The 22,056-nt window shown below is 36.7% G+C and overlaps 3 protein-coding genes and 1 pseudogene across 3 annotated transcripts; all 4 read right to left on the bottom strand.

The window, feature by feature from the left end:
- Positions 1 to 286: 286 nt before the first annotated feature.
- Positions 287 to 5,295, bottom strand: LOC114762034 (uncharacterized). Its single transcript, XM_028951485.1, has 7 exons — positions 5,222 to 5,295; positions 4,985 to 5,078; positions 2,742 to 2,851; positions 2,074 to 2,550; positions 1,832 to 1,930; positions 1,201 to 1,616; positions 287 to 992 (listed from the first exon to the last, which is right to left on the bottom strand). Coding segments are annotated over exons 2-7 (1,719 nt in total). The 5' UTR covers positions 4,987 to 5,078; positions 5,222 to 5,295; the 3' UTR covers positions 287 to 377.
- Positions 5,296 to 11,314: 6,019 nt separating this feature from the next.
- LOC114762037 (uncharacterized) lies at positions 11,315 to 12,094 on the bottom strand. The gene has a single exon (XM_028951487.1). It carries the CDS (start codon positions 12,092 to 12,094, stop codon positions 11,315 to 11,317), a length of 780 nt encoding a protein of 259 aa, XP_028807320.1.
- A 3,900-nt stretch (positions 12,095 to 15,994) lies between these two features.
- Positions 15,995 to 16,873, bottom strand: LOC114762036 (pentatricopeptide repeat-containing protein At5g47360-like; annotated as a pseudogene).
- A 3,224-nt stretch (positions 16,874 to 20,097) lies between these two features.
- LOC114762035 (pentatricopeptide repeat-containing protein At5g47360-like) lies at positions 20,098 to 21,218 on the bottom strand. The gene is made up of 2 exons (XM_028951486.1): positions 20,188 to 21,218; positions 20,098 to 20,110 (listed from the first exon to the last, which is right to left on the bottom strand). The coding sequence occupies exons 1-2, from the start codon at positions 21,216 to 21,218 to the stop codon at positions 20,098 to 20,100; spliced, it is 1,044 nt and encodes a 347-aa protein (XP_028807319.1).
- Positions 21,219 to 22,056: the final 838 nt, after the last annotated feature.

Genomic DNA, 22,056 nt, shown 5'->3' with positions numbered 1-22,056 from the left:
TAACTATTGGATTATTCAAGTTAATCACCTCTAACAAGTTCATGAGGATTAAAACTAAGCTTCGATGTTTCAACTAGATGATTAATTGCTTGTTCCATTCATGTCAATCCTTTTAGTGGGAGACGATGCAGATTGTCCTACATTACAAATATTGGGTTTAATTTATTTATGATCCTTCAATGTGGACTTTTAATGGTTAAGCTTTTCTAAATCAACCAGAATGTGTAGAATGTGATAGAAACTAAAATTTCAATTAAGAATAAACAAATTCAAAGGTGCATTGCAAGCATAAAATCAAAAAATGGAATTCACTCTTAGTCTACCTCAGTACATTATAGGGAGTTATTCATTACTCATAAAGATGACTGCCTCCTTTCTTAACAAAGCATATATTTACATGGTCGAAAGAGAGTCCTACAAAAGTAGGTTGAATAGACTATATCAAACCAAATTGGAAATGGCAAAAATGCAAGTAAAGATACAAATACTAAAATAGGAATAGAAATGAAGTTAGGAGCCAACTTAAAACCATAATAGTATGTAGTGAAGAAGGCACTACCAAATGCTACCATCATACTTATTATGGACATGGAAAGTGCAACGAATCCAGATATCAACTTCAATGGTAGTGACTTGAGAAAATCCTGCTCTGCATAGCGTGAGATGAGGATAGACAAGAAAATGAGTGTGGAGGTTGATGATGAAATCAATGCCATTGCATTAGACGTGCCAAATACTAGGAATGCTCTTTTTTCCAAGTAATTACGGCTTCCTGCATTGCCAATGATACCACCTGGCGCATTAAATGAAGTATAAAATACTCCCATAGTAATAAGAGTTGAAACAATCATGCAAGAGTTTGCTACTCCCTTCATCCATGATTCAGCTTTACTTAATAACCCTTGATGCTCTTTTATGAATAGTTGGCGAGGAGTCAAGCCTTCTGCATTCTTCATCTCTATGAATGGTGGTGGTAATATCTTCTTGACCTCCTGCCATGCCAAAGAATATATAAATGTCATCAATATAAAAAATACTGCTGATAATAAATCATGTTATTCACAGCTATGCTTTTTTTTCTTGTGCCAAAATTCACAACTTTACTTGATTTCTCAAAATTTGCCCAATCATTGAGGTTCTGTTTAGTGTTAATGTAAAGCTATCTTAAAGATAGATTAAACATTCTTACTAGTAAAATACCTCAAACCATGACAACTCAAGAGTCATCTGAAATGCTGCTCCAGAAACTAAGTTTAGTTTATCTGGTGGTGCCAACTTCGCAGCCATATGTAATAAATTGCTTTGATCTTCGTTATCTAGGAAACATGCTATGAAATCTTTGATTGGGCCAATGTCTTGTAGGAGATTAAAAATATTAGCATCCCGATGCAAAATGGCAATGTGAATTATGCTTCGATTTCTTTCATCAACTTCCCATATCAGCTCTGGATAGGTACTTATAAGCACAGTCAGAAACTCAAAATTCCCAGCTTCTGTGGCATTAAATACTACTTGTGACGGTACTCTTATGTTGCCCAAAATCTTCTCATCATCTTGAGTAAGAAATATACTCCAAAGGAATTGTACAAGTTGACGTTGCTTTTCTTCTTTCAAACCTAAGAAACACAATTTGACGATTTAATTTACTTAATTGAGAAATTAACTTAAGACTGTCAAAAACTGAAAATAAGTTGAAAGATAAGAACAGGATATTGATTAGACTATAATCAAATTTTAACATTATTTGCAATGATTTCTTTCAAACACAAATTCCAAAAGTTGAGTGGATAGTAACTGCCAAAAAAAAATGAAAAGCAAAGAATTCACATACCTAAAGGCCTTCGAGCCAATATATGCAATATTGTCTCATTAGTTTGATCCCTCTTAAAAGCAAGATCTGGTTTCTTTACAAGCAACTGCAATGCTAAATCTGCACAAATGAATAAAAAGAAGTCATCGTTGTGTCTGAAACAAGTGTCACACAAGATGCAATATCACACTTCAAATTATAGACCTATGAAATTTTTTAGTCTTATGCTTTGATATGTGTGTTTTAGCTAGTAAAATGCTAACCGTAGATTCCAGTATTGACACAGCAGAACAACAGAACAGTCCAATCGGCATCTTCAAAATCTTCAACAGTATTAGAATATAGATGCCATGCCATTTCACTTTTTCCTTGTAAAGCAGCCATGTGAAGAGGAGTGATTCCGGCGCCACCCCTTATTCTTGGCAAGTTTTTGTTTTTGCTTTCCATTATTTGAACAATCTGTAAATTCCCAGTTGCTGCAGCAATGCAAAACGCAGTATTGCCATTCACGTCTTGCAATTCTAAGTCTTGTGGATCCATAATCTTCACCAGCTCCATCACAAAGTGAATTCGATTCGCTCCGGTAGCCACATGGAGAACTGTCGCCCAGCGCAAGGTTATGGCAGCACGACGTAGAGTCCATTCTTTCTCTAAGATGTGCTTCGCTGCTTTCCAATCACCTTTCAGGGCCGCTTTGTAAAGGGGAACACATATCCTCAGGTATTTATCTCTGTGCTCTTCTGAATCAAGTTAATATGGACGGTCATAAATGTGAGATTTGAATTCAACGTTACATCGAGTGAGTACTCAAAGGTGCAAAAGGAAAACGCTATTTACTATTTTATATCTATATCTATGTGTGTCTACACGCGCGCGCACACACACACAGAGTGAACTGCTACACACACGCGCAGAGAGAGAGAGAGAGTACGTGGGTCATCCAGGAAATGAAGGAGAGGTTTCCTAGCGTGAGGTGAAGTAGCCCTTTGAAGTTGCTGTTCTGGTGCACTAACGGAGCTTACTTCTGCTTCTGCCATCTCCCTATGAAGCAAACGTGTTCACAAACAAGATAACTTTAACTTGTGGGTGCGAGGACCCTAAAATTTATTTGTTCTAAATAGATTGTTGATTTTATTATCTACATACTACCTCCGGTCCTTAATATAAGATCCTGTTTGACTTTTATTTTGGTCATAAATATAAGGTCTCAATCCACTTTATCTCTCATATTTACTAAATTTTTTTCAAGATAATCCTTCTAATAATTATAGTTCTAATTAATACACTTGATTAACAAGGATATTTTAGAAAAGACAACACCTATTTAAGACAAATAACTAATTTAACTTACTTCTTTAATCTCCTCAAATTAGTCAATTGGCTCTTATAATTAGGACCAGAGGTAGTATTAAACAAAAAAATTTTATTTTCATGGAATAATTTTTTGATTTTTTATAGAAAAATACATACACCCACACAAAACCATATATTAATTGCAAGAGAAGTAATTTGGATAGTTGGTCAGTCTGTTGAAAACATAATATAACAAGTAACATAATGTCATGTATTAGAAAAATTACGCAAGAGATGGCGCGTGTATTGTATTTTTTAGTAATTTTTGGAGGGACAAAACAAATGCCAACATAAGTAATTTTAAGAAGACATCTAGTGGCTACGGGCAATAGGCTTCCCTCCGCTGCCCCCGCGTCCGCCGTTCCTCTTCTATCTAAAACCACACCGTTTTAAGCGTGAAATATGAGTGTTAAACACTTTTTGTAATACATTTTTTTATGCATTCTACAGCCTAAGATATTTTTAGAATAGCACTTAATACTCTAGTTTAACATTAAGGATAAAATCTCAGTATCCTAAGATATTTGATGCTACTAAAAAAGCATTTTAAGGTGTAAAAAGCACCAAAAACTACTTTAGTATATTGGGTGTTATTCAAAAATTATCTTAGGTGTTGAGATCACTAAAAATTACTTAAAAATATTGTTTATTACTGAAAAAAAATATTTTATAGTGTTGAGAGCATCAAAAATTATTTTAGGATGTTGAGTATGCCCTCCGGTTCAAAATATAAGATAAACTTTGTTGGAGGGGTTTGGTTTTTGTATAAGATAACATTCACTTTTGTCTAAGTATTTGATGATTTTTTTTTCTAATTTTGCCTCCCATATATTCTCTTTCCTCTTTGATTCATGTATTGCATCTTTTATTTATTCTCTTAATTCATAAGGATATATTTGGAAACAAAAACATGCCTTACACATTTATTGTTTTAAATTGATTTTAACTCATTTCTCGATAAATGTAAATGGATAAAATCTATCTTATATTTTGAATAGGATAGAGTACATTATGCACTAAATGTGGGCATCTCTTCTTATAAAGATTCAAATCTTAGTTCACTACGTTATAAAGGACTAATCTCTTCTGTTAAATACAGGCCAATTAGGATGAGTGTTAAGTATAGCAATGTTTATTTAAGAATTCTAAGTGCTACCAAAAATAATTCTGGATACTACTTTATCAATAACAAAAAATGTTCAATACCCAGATTTCAAACTCAAAATTGCGTGGCTTTGGGTAGAGATGGAGGGGCAAAAGCAAGCGGCAGCGGAGAGAAGCCTATAATAGGGTATGGCAGGCGGAAGGAGTTTGCGGCGATATGGCGAGAGAGAGGGCGTAGATGGTAGATGTAAGAAATATGTTGACCCACAAAAAACAGGAAACTACTTGGTTAATTTAAAAAACTTAAAAAACTAAATAAATTAGTTAATTTTAATAAATATAACATGATCGTTTTAAAATATTTATATATAATATTAGGTTATATATCAATATATAAGTTTAATAAGTTAGTTCAGAAAAGAATGATAACGATAAAAAGCAAGATAAATTGTGATTTTATATTTAAAATTAAAATAATCTCTCTAACTAACTTTTATATTTTAAATCAGAAAAGTATAAAAAATCTTGTTTTTCTTTAAAGGTTCGCATGTAAAATGGTTTTCAAATTTCAAATAAACACTTTTCCTAAGAAAAAGGAAAAGGAGCTGCTAATATATGATAGTAGTCAGGATGATATATTATGAATAATTATTTTAAGGGGTTTTGGATTTATATATATATATATATATAAGTAATAACAGGGGATAAGAAATTTACATGTGGGTTTAAGTGTACAGGCAAGCAATCGCAAGCACCACTTTCTGGATCCGATTATTTGTGCTTGCACAACCACGCCATCTTCGCAGAGATTCTGAGCTACCACACAACAGCAACTTGAGAAAGAATAATATGCGAATGGAGTTTCAAATATTCGATGAAGAATATAAAAAGAACAGTAACTGGAGAGAAATAAATCAATTAAATCAACAGCAGCAGTAAAAGATTTTTGCGCACCTGAAAATAGAAAGGGTTGGATGGAAAAGATGCTGGAATTCAAGAGCTGAGAGCCGTGGTCAGATTTACATCTGTCGGTCCAATGGCGTCGTCCACACAAATATTTATATACATGTATGCGTCTAATCAAGGGACGCGTTTTGTTTTTTTAATTCTTTTTATTACTCATTAGATGGTCACTCGCGTGATATTTCCCTCATTCCCAGATCCGTGAATCTCGCCGGCAAACCGGCATGCTGTTACAAGAAGTCAAAAGCGGACAGACGTATTATTGAAAAGAAAGAGGCGGGGACTGGAACACACCAAGACCAACACGGAGGTTGGTGGGGAGAAATATGTGTTTGATTAATTTTATTTGTAAGCAAAATTCAAAAAAATAAGACTCAAGAGCTGACTCTCACATCCCTCCTCTTATTCAACTTAGGAATAAAAATATTGTAATAATTATTTTAAAAAAACTTAGGGATTATTTTATGCTTAAAATTATTGCAATGTTTATTCTTAAAAATGTTTTTCCGACAATTATACCATTCATAGCTTAAAAAAATAGGAATGATACTATCTCTTGCCCTTAGTATAAAAGCTAATTAAATAATTTGATTACATTAAGAAAACTAGTTAAACTAGCTAAGTATTGTCCTTGCTAATCAAGTATATTGGCCAAAACTACTATTATTACAAGAACTTTTTATAAAAAAAAAGATAAATATGAGAGACAAAATGAATTGAAGTCTTATATTTATAGTCAAAATAAAAGTCAAACAAACTCTTATATTAAGAAAGTATATTGTAATAGTTATGTCCAGAAACTATTGAGTAATAAAAGTGGATACCTCTCTTAACGAGGATTCAAAGCTTAGTCCACTCACGGTGTAAGGAACTAACTCCAATTCTAGTTGGTTGATAATAATAATATTCATAAAAATAAAGTATTATAATAATTTTAAAAATAAAATAATTTTTAAGTTTCTTAAAATAACTATTACAATATACCATTGGTATAATTGTCGAAATTTTTTTTTAAGAATAAATATTGTAATAATTTTAACCATAAAATAATCCCTAGGTTTTCCAAAATAATTATTATAATGTTTTTATTCCTAATCTGACTGAGAGGAGGGATATGAGAGTCGGTTCTTGCGTCTTATTTTTTTGAAGTTTGTTTACAAATAAAATTCATTTTGTTTGGCCATTTATCCTCTCACCTGTAAATCTTCACGCAAAATGTTGGCGGGAATAGTTCTCTGGAGAGTACAAGAAGAGATGAAGAAAAAAGTGATACATGATGTCTTCAAGACGTGGGCAGCATTTTTCTTTAGGCTTAATTCGCCCCTACTTATTTCTATTTTTTAGGGTGCAAGGTGGGTTGACCAACGAATTTTCTTCAGGATACAATAAAGACCATTAAATATGGATTGCACTTTCAAGATTCAAGTAAAGACAACAGTGACTTTTACAAAATAATAATTTGACTTTATCTCTGCGTGCACTCAAAAACAAAGGCAATGAATTTGATCTTAGTGTTTGTCTTGTATTGTGTTGTCTATCTCTTCAAAATGAAGTGAAGGTGAAGAGTTTATATAGACCATGGAATGATGCCTTGATACCTTTTGGAATAATACCTCATTAAATAAAAAGTCACAACCATATGTTAGTTCATGAACCAACATAACTTAAATACATACAATGAATTTAGTATGTAGGTTCATTTAATGTTTCAATTTCCTACATAACCCTTCATATAAATATATTAATTTATATGAAGACACAACCCTTTAAATAAATTTTTTTTTTTTTGAGTAGAAAGGAAAATTTTATTACTCAGGAAAAGGGTACAAGAAAACGAAGTTTACAAGAGGAGGCAAAAAGAGCCAAACAAACAGCCTAGCTTAAGCATCTAAGAGACTCGTTAGCATGGTTAATATGCTGAGTTAACGCAATAGCTTCATTAAGAATGCTATGACATCGGACACTTCCATTTGCAAGGACCACAATGTTCCTTGCCTTCCAGAATTTCCAGCATAAGATGCCAAACAAAATATTCCAGGAAGGTTTGCACTCGTCTTTCCTGAGGGTCATTATAAGCCATTCTTTTAGTGGTTGGGTACTAAAGCGATGTAGTTCCGAGCGTGGGATGAGCATCTTCCAGCAGGATTGGGCGACGTTGCAAAGTCTAAGGACATGGTTCAGATCTTCAGGTCCGTTATCACATATTTCACAAGAGTTACTCGAAGCCATATGCCGCCGCACTCTTTCGCAGTTAGTGAGGAGCTTATCATTGAGAGCAAGCCAGAGAAAAGTCCTTATCCTCTGTGGACCAGGCCACTTCCAGGCGGACTCCCATGTGTTGCTTCCTTCGGACCAATGTTCTTCTTTAAGAAGTCTCTAGGCTGAGCTTACAGTGAATTCCTTCCTGTTCGTGAGGTGCCAGTGACATTTATCAGGTTCAGCGTCGTCTGAAGGGAGTTTAGAATTAAGCACTTGGGTGACTATGTTTGAAAGTAGCTTGTTGGAGAACTCGGTGCTCCTCCAATTTCCTGAATTATCAATGTAGTCGACAATGGCTTTATCCAAGTCCTCTGCAGTTATGGGACTGAAAGCTAGAAGTTTTAATGGTCCCAAATCGCCTACCCAATGATCGGACCAAAATCTAATAAGTTTGCCATTACCAAGGCTCCATTTGACGCCCAGAGAGAGGTCACCCCAGGTTGCATTAAGGTATCGCCATAGATGAGAGACGTTCCGAGTCTTGATTTTGTGATGTAACCCGGTTGCCCGGTTATATTTTGCCTTCATGACTTTGACCCAAAGCAGGTCCTGTTGGCTAATGAAAGTTTAAGCTAGCTTCATGAGAAAAGCTTTGTTCTGCTTTTTGATGTCCTTAAGACCGCATCCACCACACATCTTTGGTTGGCACATGGTTTCCTAGTCAGCAATTGGAGTTTATCACAGATTGAAGCAGGGAGTCGGGTAGTTTGCATAGTGTAGAGAGGGATTGCTGATAGGACTGATTGAGCAAGGGTTATTCTGCCAGTTAGGGAAAGAGAGCTAGCTTTCCATCCTGAGAGCTTGTGTTGAACCTTGTCAATGATATACTGGTAAGTGTCACTGGTTATTCGTTTATGCAGAAGCGGGACACCTAGGTACTTGCCTAGATTATCCATTCGTTGGTATCCCAATTTATTGCAAATGGAGTGGGCTTCTTGTAAGCTGACATTTTTTGAGAAATAGACTCTGGTTTTCGAGGCACTTACTTTGTGACCTGAAGAAGCTCAGAAATCTTGGAGCAGTCTTTGCACAAGGTCATTGACGAAAAAAAGATGGGACAATGGGGGTCCTTCTTTCCCAACCCGAATCGGTTGCCAATTGCCATGACTCACTTCCAAATCAATAGCCTGCGATAATCTCTCCATACAGAGGACAAATACATATGGGGAAAGTGGATCCCCTTGTCTAATGCCCCGTTGGGGGGAGAAGGGCTCAGAAGGCCTCCCATTCCATAGCCCTTGCATAGAGGAGGAGGATATGCATTTCATTATTAATGCTATCATCGAGCTGGGCAGCCTTGCATCCTGGAGTGTATCTAGAATGAAGTCCCAACGTAGCCGATCAAAGGCTTTTTCTAGGTCAAACCTTGATGGCCATCCAGCCAACCTTGCCTGTTTTCGTTCTCATGGAATGCACAACTTCCCTGAGCAATTATTATATTGTCTGTGATGCTTCTTCCATGGATGAAACTGGATTGGTAGTGGAGTGTGAGGATCGGCATGACGTGCTTAAGTCGAGTAGCCAATATCTTTGTAACAATCTTATATACAGTAGTGCATAAACTGATAGGCCTGAATTCCTTAATTGATTGAGGATGCTCCACCTTCGGAATGAGTGCAATCAGTGTCTGATTAAATCTGTGGTCGATGTCGCCCCCTTCAAAGATAGTTTTAATTTCCTTGAAAACTGAGTCCCCAACAATGTTCCATTGAGTTTGGAAGAACATTGCGTGGAGGCCATCCGCTCCAGGTGATTTAAGGGGATGCATATCAAAAAGGGCTTTTTTGGTTTCCTCCTTTATAATCGGCGAGTCTAAGATGGGAATAGATGAGTTCATGAAATGGGGGAAAAGCCCTGCGTAAGTGAAGGCTGTACCTTGAGGTTGCTCCAAAGCATACAAGTTTTTGAAGTATTGACTTGCAAGGGAGCAGAGTGTTTCCTGATCTGCTTCCCAGGTCCCTTCTCCTATTTTCAGCATAACGATCTTTTTTCCCCTTCGCCGGATAACCGCTTTCATATGGTAGTAATGAGTATTTCGGTCTCCATTCTGTATCCATTAACTTCTTGATTTCTGCACCCAAAGGAGCTCCTCCCGTAAGCATATATTTTCATATTCCGTCACCAGGGAGAATTCAAGGTCAAGAAGGTGGGATGATAGGGGGTTACTTTGGAGGGCCTTTTGGACACTTGCCAGGCAACACTGTAAAGTCCGTTTTTGCCTGCCAATCATTCCAAAAACTTCCATATTCCAATTCTAAGCCTCTTTTCTGAAATTTTCAATATTGTCTGCAAGCACTTGCTTGTTATTCCAGTTTCGTTCCACTAGTCTACTAAAGTCTAAATGCAACGTCCAGGAAGCAAGGAAACGAAAGGGGGCCAGCCCAATTTGTTCTTCACCATTTGCCTTAACAAGGATAGGCCTATGATCGCTCCACACCCGTGGAAGGTGCATCACCAATGTGTTGGGCTTGGAAGTGATCCAATGGTTATTGCAAAGTGCTCTATCTAGGCGGACTATCCAAAGCCCCTCTCTGCTAGGTATATTTTGGGCCAACGTAGCCCAAATCTACAAACCCCCTTGATCGGATGAATTGTTGGAAGGAGTTACATCCAGCCTGCCTCCTCCAGCTTCCTCCTCTACGCTCATCGTTGCACAGAGTGGCATTGAAATCACTAGCAATTAGCCACGGCACATTCTCCTCTGGACGAGGTTGGGGAAGGTCTCGCCAGAGCCTCTCTCTCACAGTTAGGTTAGGGCTACCATAGATAGCTGAAAGAGATAACTTCCAGAACTATTGCCTTCATGAATTCTGGAGTGGCTAAATTGCTTATGATTGCATAAAACCTGAGCTATGACAATGTCCTTCCAAAGAAGCCAGATTCCCCCCGAGAAACCTTGCGCTTCGATTCTGTGGGAATTAGGATAGCCTATGCTCTGGATGACCTGGTCTGCTTTAGTTCCAGAGATTCTTGGTTCCAAAAGGGCCACAACATCAGGCCTGCATCCCTGTAAGAGAGATTTCAAAACAGCCAAAAACTTGGGGGCTGCAGCCCCCTGACAATTCCACATAAAAAACGATAAATTCATGAATCAAAAAGCTAGTGCTCCATATCAGAGCGATCTGGTACCTTATCTTCTTCAAATCCAGTTTCAATAGCTTCGGCAAAGTGTGCTTCATCATCGGATCCGATGTGTGCATCCAGAGCCTCCGCTAAGGCATTCATGAGTACCTCTGACGGTATTCCCCTTGCATCCTTGTAAACTGATTTTAAATTATAGACCCTTACACTTGGATTTACTTTGAAACCCATTTTGGAGGGACTCTTGTCAGGTGGCTTGGGTCGAAGGTTCTCCTTGCCCAGGCTAGTCAAATGGGTTGGATGATCCGTATCGAGACCATGGTTCGTCTGGGTTGGGCCACTTTCGGGCCCAGATGATTGGTTAGGCTCTCCAAGGGAGATAACTGTATTTTTAGAGGGATCGAGTGCTATAGGTAGTCTTGTTTCCTTATATGCGTTGGTCTCGAACAGTGAATCACGTTTAGGGTTGACTAATGGTGACTTGGCGGGAGCTTGGTGGGTAGCTTTAGGATTCTTTAGGGGCTTTGACTTGATGGGAACGCTCTTTTTTTTCTCTTTTGGCTCATTGTGAGTTATCTCTAGTGTTGTACCTTTGCTAGCATCCGTACTTATATTGCCTACTTCAGGAGTATCTTTTGTATTTGAGGTAGATAGTAGGCCAAATCTGTTTCCTATTTGTCTGCTGTAAGTCTGCCGCCTCTTTTCAATGTCCTCTGCTACTCCTCCAAGATCGAGAGGGAACTTTCATCCAGTCCCCAAAAAGTTGTTGCTCACGCGCTCTGGAGAAATAGTCACTGATGGTAGGGGAACCTGTTCAAGTGCATGGCCTGGTTCGCCAGGAGTAGGAGTAACCGGTGTTTGGTTCTGCAATTTGATCGGGCAGCTTGTCTCCAGGTGACCGTATCTTCCGCAGCAGTAGCAAATAGTGGGAAGACCTTCATATTCCACATACTGGGTAATACCATCAAGATTTATCTTTGAAATAAGAGGCTTAGTAAGATCGAGTTTGACCGCGAGTCTAGCGAATCTCGCTTTGTCAACATCTTCAGTGTTGTAATCAATCTTGATGACCTGTCCGATAACTTCTCCGATGGCTCTTAGGACGCTTTTGTGGTAGTAGTGATAGGGTAGTCCAGGAAGACGTACCCATACAAAAACTTGTTTTATCTCTAGGTTGAGCAGCGAGAAGGAGGGTTCCCATGGGTGCACCGTGAAATAATGCCTGAGAACAACCCACAGTCCCCCCAGCATAGCGTTGTGGTAATCGAAGTCATTCTCAAACTTGACCATATAGCAACCTCCGTCAAGTTCCGTGAGCTTGAGGCCCCCAGCTGGCCTCCAAAGCTTGATAAGCTTACCATACAGCACATCCTGCCTAACAAAGTGCCCAAGCAGTTTGACTACCACTGCTAGCCTCATGCACCCTGCCATAATATCTTTCACTCTCTGTGAGAAGGTAATGGAAGGGATGAGTCCTGAAGTATCTATCTGCACGTCCTGGTCTTCCAGAGTAAGTTTGAACATTTTTTGTTGTTGTATGTACTCAGTCCCAGTTCCCCCATTAACTAGGGTATCCTTGAATATCAGCTTGTGGCCCGTCGAATCCTCGTTTTGTCCTCCCCTTGCTCTGTCATTGGTTCCTCAGCAGGTTCTTCCACAAAAAGCTGCTTCTGCACAGAGGTCTATTCCTGGGGTCCTCGAGAGGGAGCCATGGCTTCGTCTGTGTCCATTTCTTCTTCCGGTGCTGCGTTCTCCTTACGCCTAACTTTCTTTGAGTTCCGTTGGTCCTCTGACCGAGGCATGCGTTCTCCTTTAGCCATGAATGCTACGTTCACTGTCTGCTCCATGGTGAGGGAGTCACTAATTTGCCTTATGAGTGAAGGTCGTGGCAGCCCCGCTCTGGAGGAGGGGGGCTGTAATGTCACACAGTAACCCTCACTGCAGTGGCAGTGGAGGAGCAAAGTTCAGGAGGGACCTGTTGCAGTGGGCAACAGGAAGGATCGCACACTTCCCAAGAGGGAGGTTCTCTCTCTAGTTTCTCTCTCTCTTAGGTTCTCTAACGCCTCTTAATAAATTTATTAATTTATATGAAGACACAACCCTCCATATAAATTTATTTAAGGATATGACTTTTCAAAAACACATCTCTTCATTTTAAAAAATATTCCAACACAAGACTCGGTCAAAAAATCTTCACGCAAGACGAGGAATACAAATTATGAAAGTAAACTTGTTCATGTACCGAACGAGTTTGCTTTCCAATTTTTTTTTTTTAAAAAAGAAAGATCGCATCAATTATACCATTAAAGTCATTCTTAACAAGAATAATTTCTATATAAATTTAAACTCGTTCTATGCTTGAACGAGTATAAATATAGTATTTAAATAAGTATTTTTTAAGCATTTAAATTTTTTACTGTTTATAATATATGGGCAAAAAAAGCCCATGTTGAGATCATGTCACTGCCTGATCTGTCTGAATGGACACGTGTGGACCACCTACATTTTCGTTTTCATGCCTTGGACCATTAAGTTTCTCCTACTTGTTCATCCATGTGCCATGCCCCTTTTTCCGATAAAACAGCGAAAATACAAGCTCACTGCTCAATAAAACATCATCAAATCTATAGTTTAAACTAAGTCTGGAAATATTAGTCAAAGTTTCAAAAACAAATATTGCAGCTCATCAGTCGCCTCAATTAGAAGGTAAGTGTTATTTGAGTCCTAAAGACTAAAGACACTTCTTCAAGTCAACACTCCAAGACTCAAGCATACTCCAACAATAGTTGAATTGACATGAATAGCTCCCCATCCGCCTCCAAGACAAATCTAATGGTTTTGTTATAATCAAAACAAGGGATCCAAACAAAAAAATATCTCAAGAGATATGAGGTGCGGAAGCACAGAAAAATCAAGCTCACAAAACTGATTAGCTGTTTTAAAGCTACAAAAAGTTGACTCTCAATATGAAACTAAAAAGGACTTTTTCTTGGCCAAAAAAAATTAAAAAGATTTGATAAAACCATTTTTGGATATAATTCTAAGCGTTAAGTTTAAGACTCTTGGAAGTTTCTTCTCTAGAGTTAAAGGAAAACCGTATTGAAATGGATTTGTGTTTCTAAGTCATGGTTGTATCCAAAAGGATCTAAAACTAAATCAAAGGGGCCCAATTAAATTCGGTTACTCAATGAACAAGGTCAATAAGGATATTTTGAATGAAACAATTTGGAATGAACCAAGGAAACAGGTATTTGAGTGACTATGTAGAAAGGAAATGGACATTGCTCATTCAAGGATTGGAATTAGAAAGGAAATTGATTGATCCGTTAAGCTTTACTAAACCAATTAAATTCAATATTAAAACAAAAAGCAAGGATTTTTCCAAAAAAAAGCCTATTAGATAAGGAAAACCTTTTAAAAAAAATTCTATGTACTTAATATGTTTAAAATTTATGAAAGAGGCTAATGAACATGGAATTTTGCGGCATGCAAACTACTCACTGATGTTATAGATTTGATCCCATTTGTAACTTGTTTATCTCTCTAGTTAAAATAAATAAATAAATGCATAATCCAATTGAAAACACTGAGGCAACCTAGATAAATAAAAAAAATGCAGAAGACACTTCAAAACTGTCATGAACACACAGATTATATTGTATAAAATACTACCTCCAATCCTTTTTGTAAAACCAAATTAACCAAATTGCGTGGTTAAACAAAAATAGTTTGCTATGGAAGACCCTACCAAATTGCGTGAGAGAGGCAGACAAGGAAGATGTGGATGGCTTAGGAGAGCGGCTGGCCTCTTAAATGTCGTGGAATACCCTACCTTACTGTTTATTTAGTTTTATAGTCATTTATCACTGTGTGCTGTTATTTACGATTTCCCAGAATAGTAGCCAGGAATTCCAATCCCTTTTTTGCCATATTTTACCTCTCTTACCTCATTCAAAGGGGTTATACTATTGAATCCTTGTTATTTGGTAATAAAACAGTGTTCCATCTGAGTAAATGAGAGAAAGAAATAGTGGGGAAAAAACAAAAAAAAAATATACGGGGAAAATAATACAATTAATTAAGAGTAAAACTAGTAAAAATATAATGTCCAAACGAATTCGATCTTATAAAAAATACCAAACCAATTCAAAACTTTGGATTTTATAAAAGGGATCGGAGGGATTATAAAGATATGATATAAGTGTAAAACTAACGAGTCCCATATATATATACATATATCAGGCAAAATAAAACAAGAAAGTGAAAGAAATTACCATAGTTGTGAATCAGTTCGATTTCTGAGGGGACTTTGGAGGCAATGGATAACCATAACGAAGATCTTTTAGAATAAATTACACCATTTCAAGAACCCCAAGGAGGTGATCCACCATACACAAGAACATCTATCCCTATGAATAACAAGGAAGCTTCAAAAACTAATCATCAAGGACCCTCTCGCGTTTCAGGGTCTGTTTGGATTAGCAGTAGAAAAAATAATTTATTTTCAATTTGACTTTTAGAAAAGTGATATTGGATAAAAGTCATATTGGTTAATGTGATTTATATTTAAATTGGCTTTTCAAAGTTAGTTCATAAAGTAAAGAAGTAGTTTGAATTATGATTGGATAAATAAATTTAGTCTGTAAAATGACCAAAATAAATATGACTTTTATTACAAAAATAAAAAATTATTAAAAATATAAATTTACAAAATATAATAATTTTAAATTATTATAATAGGAAAAAGTTATATTTAATGATAAAATATATTTGAATTTGAAATCATAGTAATGTGAAAATTTTTGAACCAAATAATATTACATAATTAATTAGATGATGTACTTTGCTTAATTTATGTAAATATAAAATGAAAAATAATATTAAAAATTAAAAATATTATTAAAAAACTGTGTTAAAAATTATTTTTGTTTAAAAAAATATTAAATAAATAATTAAAAACTAGTTGGGGAGCACAAAGAATATGCAGAGATAAGTATAAGAACAATATAAATATAAAGGCAAAAATTTCTTTTAATTTTAAAAAGCTACTTTTATACAAGTTATAAGTAAGTTTCAAGTAATTTTGTAATTATACTTAAAAAAGTAACTTTTAACTTATAAGTAAGATTGACCAAAAGTCAATCTAAAGTCCAAACACCCCACAAAATGCCAAACGTGCTTTTGGCCTTCAAAAGTTGCTTTTCATCCGTGCAAAGGTGGATCCAAACAGACACTCAGGTAACATTTGGTACAGAGTATTAAAAATAAGAGATAAGGATTGGGATTGGGGTTGAAAATATGTTAAAAGGATGCTTAGCATGAATAATTTCTTATCACATGGGACTAGGCAATCCCATATAGATAGGATTGGAGAATACCACCTCCCTTCATGATATTCCCTAATCCTATATATATAGGTTTGTCTAATTCCAAGTATCATATAATTATTCATACTAAACACCTTTTTAATATAGTTTTACACTTTCGATCTCAATCCCTATCTCTCATTTTTAATGCTTCGTAGCCAACGGGATCTCAATCTCTCAACAAGGTACTCTGCGCCAGAATTTCTTAGAATTTCAACTACCCCATCATTGTAAGGGGCTCTCAGCACGATAGATTTCTTAAGCATGATTTCCGCAAGCTTTTCGGCCTCCATCAAGTGGCTTTGCTCACAGAGACCAACTAAAAGAATACAATAAATATCAGAGTCAATGGTTACGATGCATCCTGTACTTACAATCTCTTCAAGCAACAAGAACCCATCCAGCACACGGCCCGTCAAACAGGGCTCTTTTAACACAAGGCTACAAGCCAAGTTATTAGGTTTACGTGAACCAGCAAGCATTACTCTGAAGAGTCTCTCTGCTTCTTCAAAACTTTCTGTCCTCATCAAAGCTATCACAGGTGAGTTGTAGCAACCTTCGTTTGATACTCCATGTTCCCTAAGTTTGTCACAACCTGTATGCCTCTTCAACCTGACCCTCACTGCAAAGGCTGTCGATCAATGTACTAACTGTTACACGGTTTGCAAAACACCCCAAACCTCTCATCCTATCTAAACTTTGCAATGCTTCTTTCCACTTGCCCTTCTTAGAGAAGCCATGAATAAGAGAAGTATGAGTAACAACATTTGGACTACAAGCCCCACCTTCTTCCTTCATTTCCTCCCAAAGTTCCATGGCCCTTTCCATGGATCCGAAGCTACAAAATCCGTTTAGAAGTGTTGTGCAAACCACAGAATTGGGTGAACATCCACTTCATATCCTTGAGCATAGAATATGCACTCTCCAACTGACCCATAGTTAATTTTCCATTTTTCTTTTCAATAATCACACCTTTGTCACCTTTCGGCTAGGCGAATAAATACAGAAAAATCGAGCTCATAAAACTGATTAGCTGCTTTAAAGTTTACTAAAAGAGAAGTTGACAAAATATGAAACTGAAAAGGATTTTGATAAAACCAATTTTAGATATAATTCTAAGGATTAAGAGTTTTGGAAGTTTCTCATCTAGAGTTAAAAGGACCGTATTGAAATGGATTTGTGTTTCCAAGTCATGGTCATATCTAAAGGATCCAAAACTAACTCAAAAGGGTCCAAGTAAATTTGGTTACCCAATGAACATTGCAAAGGATATTTTGAATGAACCAAAAAAACAAGTGTTACCAATGGGGGTTAGGTCTAGCGGAAGAGGTCAGTCACTCACAATATGACGAACCAAGGTTCAAATCCCGGTTAGAAGAGGTGTTCACATTTAGTGCCCGACAATGCCTCAAACAGGAAGATACCTATACTTTAGCAAAAAAAAAAAAAAAAAAGGAAACAAGTATTTGAGGGAATACGAAGAAACAAAAAAAAAGGACATTGCTCATTCAAGGATTGGAATCAGAAAAGAAAATTGATTGATTGGTTAAGCTTTGCCAAACCAATTAAATTCAATATTAGAAAAAAAAGGAAGGATTAATCCAAAAAAGACCATTAAATAAGAAAAAACTTTTAAAAAAACTATATGGACGTAATATGTTTAAAATTTATGGAAGAGGCTAATGACCTCATGACTTAGTGGCCATGTAAACTACTCTATAAATAGATGTGGGTTTGATATCACTCCTAGCCTTTCTACTCCTCTAGTTTAAAAAACAAAAAGAAAGAATACGTAATGCAAATAAAAACACTTAGGCACTCTAGATAAATAAAAAAGGGATCAGGTCCAATTTTGCCATGAAAAACTTTTGCTCAAAAACCGAGTGTTTGAAATTTTTTTTTTTTAAACAGTGTCGCCTCAAAAGTATTAAAACTGTAGTAATGCCTCCCTACTGTCATCCAAAGTTAAGTTTCACCGTTGAATGGTTTTTTTTTTTTTTTTGACTAATTTGTGCGAAGGTGGCAAGCTGACTTGGGGCAACAAAAAAAAAAAAAAAACAGTTCACCTCAGCTAAAATCCCCCCCCCCAAATCTCTTTCCCACCTCTTCGCACACATTCCGGTCCTCTTCCTAACGCTCACCTCCGTCCTCTACATGAAGTGTCGGCCCGGGCTCTGAGAATGAGGATTTTTTAATTGTGTTTCTCTTTAACCATTTATTTGTTATACATAATCATGTATATATTCTTTTGGCATATGTTGTATTGTAATTGTCAATCTTGTGTTTTTTGGTTAATAGGATTGAACTTCCCCACCTCCTCGCCCGCATTCTGGCCCTCTTCCTAAGCGATGCTATCTGGCTTGAAATGTTTTTATGGGGTAGAGGATTGTCTATACACACACACACACATCTATATATAGACAACCTTAAATATTGGTGGTGGCTAAATCCAGGTGCTAGTCAAGCTTCAAGTATCAGCAACGTGACCCCACTTGAGATAATAATGACAATAGCAGTAATGACCTTCAATTGCTGAGTGTTTTATCCTCAACTTGAAGTGCTGAGCGGTTTGAAAATACCGAAAGATTGCATTCGGAAGAAGAATTTGAACCAAAATCAAAGTAAAATGATGAAACACGAACAATCAAGATTCCCTTCCAAGTTACTACAAGATTATGTTGTCTTATATAACAAGCTCATGAATTTGACTTTCAAGCGAAAGTTATGGTTTTAGAGTCCGTTTGAGTATAACCCTTTCTAATGGTTATCTATACTTTAGAAAAAGGGCTATCTCATGCATGAGAAAAGAACTTATAATCTATTATTATCACTATTACTATACTATTATTATTACCACTACTACTGGAAGGGAAACAGGGCGAGGAATGAGGCGTACGAAGGTCGCTGCCATAAATTAAATAATAGTTGTTGTGTTTACCTATGTTCGCAAAAACAATGGCGTCCCACAAGCTCTACAATCATTCTTGTTCCCTCTCTCCTTGCCCACTCCGACTACAAGCCCACTCCATGTTCACCAACCCCAAAGCTTAATCTGACAAATGGAAAAGAGGCGAGAATTAGGAAGATGATGGGAACGCCATGCGAAGTGGGGGAAGAGATTAGGAGAGGGAGTGAAAGAGAAAGATGGGGGCTTGCGTTTTAGTGACGTGGAGTTAATTCCCCCCCCCCCCCCCCCGGGCAAGTCAGCTTTCTACCTTTGTACAAATGGGTCAAAAAAGAACATTTCACAGTCTAACTTAACCATAGATGACGATAGGGTGTGTTACGTTTTTAACACTTTCCGAACGATATTGCTCTCAAAAACCTTCTAAATACTCACAGCTCCTGCCGGGGCAAAATGAAACCTTATCCCAATAGAAGATGCAGAAGACACTTCTAGACTTCTATACACACTCTGATTATATTCTATAAAATACTACCTCTAAGCCTTTTAATAAAAATCAAATTAACCAAATTGCGTGGTTAAAAAAATCTATTAATCTTAGGTAAAAGCAATAAAATGCAAGATATATACCTTTTTTTTGTAATAAATATAGTCTTATATATAAGAGAGTAAATGAGAGAAAGAAAGTGAGAAAAAAATGAAAAAGAACATATGAGAAAAAACATTGCAATTAATTAGGAGTAAAATTATTTGATGCCCAGACAATTCCAAACTAGATCTTTAAAAAAAAAAAAAACCAATTCAAAAATTTGGATTTATGAAAAGGATGGGAGGGAGTATAAAATACAAGTGTAAAACTAACGAGTCTCGTATGCATTATTATGTGTGCTTCTGTTTATATATATTAGGAAAAGAGAAACAATTACCCTGGGCGTGAATCAGTTTGATTTCTGAGGGGCCTACGGAGGCGGTGGAGAGCCATGACGAAGATCTTTCAGAATACAATTATACCATTCGAAGAACTCTAAGGAGGTGGTCTCCAATACAGAAGGACATCTATTATCACAAATAACATGGGAGCTTCAAAAACTAATCATCAAGAACCGTTGTGCGTTTCAGTTAATCCCTCAACAAGATCCTCTTCGCCAGAATTTCTTAGAATTTCAAGTACCCCTTTATTGTAAGGAGCTCTCGGCACAATAGATTTCTTGAGCATGATTTCCCCAAGCTTTTTGGCCTCTATCAAGTGCCTTTGCTCATAGAGACCAACTAAAAGAACACAATAAATATCAGAGTCAATGGTTATGATGCATCCTGCATTTACAATCTCTTCAAGCAACAAGAACCCATCCAGCACACGGCCCTTCGAACAGAGCTCTTTTAACACAAGGCTACAAGCCAAGCTATCTGGTTTAAGTGAACCAGCAACCATTACTCTGAAGAGTCTCTCTGCTCCTTCAAAATTTTCTGTCCTCATCAAAGCTATCACAAGTGAATTATAGCAATCTTCATATGATACTCCATGTTCCCTAACTTTGTCACATAACGTGTATGCCTCTTCAACCCGACCCTCACTGCAAAGGCTGTCAATCAATTTACTAACTGTTACATGGTTTGCAGAACACCCCAAATCTCTCATTCTATCTAAAATTTGCAATGCTTCTTTCCACTTGCCCTTCTTAGAGAAACTCTGAATAAGAGATGTATAAGTAACAACATTTGGACTACAATCCCCACCTTCTTCCTTCATTTCCTCCCAAAGTTCCATTGCCCTTTCCATAGATCCATAGCCACAAAATCCGTTTAGAAGGGCTGTGTAAACCACAGAATTGGGTGAACATCCATGTAACTTCATATCCTTGAGCATAGAATATGCACTCTCCAACTGACCCGCCTTACAGAAACCCTGAATCATTGTCATATATGTAATCATATCAGGATAGAGATTCTTACAACTCATCTCTTTAATCAAGTTTTCTGCCGTCTTTATATCACCTGCCTTGCAACACAAACTTATCACAATATTGAACACGGTGGTGTCAGCACACAAATTTAATTCTTCCATTTTTCTTAATAGCCATAAAGCTACATTAACCGTGTCAGCATGCTGAGCTTCTTTACAAAGTCTCAAAACCTCCTTAAATATCTTAGTGGTAACAAAATACCCCTCAGATTCATATGAAAGTATCACATCCAATATGACCTGTGGATTTCGATTAATGGCAACTGATGCTTTCTTGTACATGTAAGCACTATGCTTGTATCTAGACTGCAGTCCAGCCCAAATGAAAAATCTAATACCCAAATGAGGCTGCGTAGGAAAGCATCTATCTAAGACTTGGGCAACACATTGAGCATCTAGTTTGGCATTTTCCATGGATAATGACTTCTCCACGCTGCAACTATTGTTATGCAGATGACTATAAAGTGAATCGGCAACAGAAGCCAGACCAACTTTTTGGATAAAGAATTTATAGTTTTTGAGTCGGCCTAAACATAATAGCAATTGATAATTAACTGAGAAGGGCATATCTTGATAAGTTATGGTAAAAGAATGGAAACCTGGAAAAGGAAGTGAAGAGATAACAGGGGTGAATGCTTGTGACCATAAAGAATCAAAAACAAAATCAGTCGTGTACAAGACAAAGAATGAATTAAATGATCAATGTAGTCGAACAGAAATTATTGTAATAGATAAAATAACTTGAATCCGAGAAGAAAACACAAGCTCCAAATAGAAATACACATGGATTGACTGAATTTAAGTTTCTGAACATCTGTGGTTGTCACGGGGAAGAAAACAAATTTTTTGTAATTTTTTAAAGACCCTGTAATTTTTTAGAGAAATAGAAATAGAAAAGAAGAAACTGGGTACAGCTTCACCGAAACTCCAATATCATAATATCCCTGGATCCAATTTCATTTTCTCCCTCTAAATAGTAATATTTCAAATGCACAAAATATATCAAGAACAACACAGAAATTATTGTAGATGAAGATTGGGTGAAAATACCGTAAGGAACTTCTCTGGTTCATATTATTCTCAATCAGAACCTAGGTTATAAGTCTGTAGGTTTAGAAAGATCGAGACAATGGATTCTCTCAAGCAAATCTGGACATCTAACTACATAGATTTAAATTGAATACTGCTAGATAAATGATAAAATATAGCAAAATAAACAAGATAGATAAACTCTAGTATATATAATATACTA

This window comes from Neltuma alba, unplaced genomic scaffold (genome assembly GCF_004799145.2).
Source record: "Neltuma alba isolate B1F8T4 unplaced genomic scaffold, ASM479914v2 tig00011178_pilon, whole genome shotgun sequence".
In the NCBI taxonomy this organism is placed as follows: Eukaryota; Viridiplantae; Streptophyta; class Magnoliopsida; order Fabales; family Fabaceae; genus Neltuma; species Neltuma alba.
Note: the sequence above shows the minus strand (reverse complement) of the source record. Positions and strands in the feature narration are given on the sequence as shown.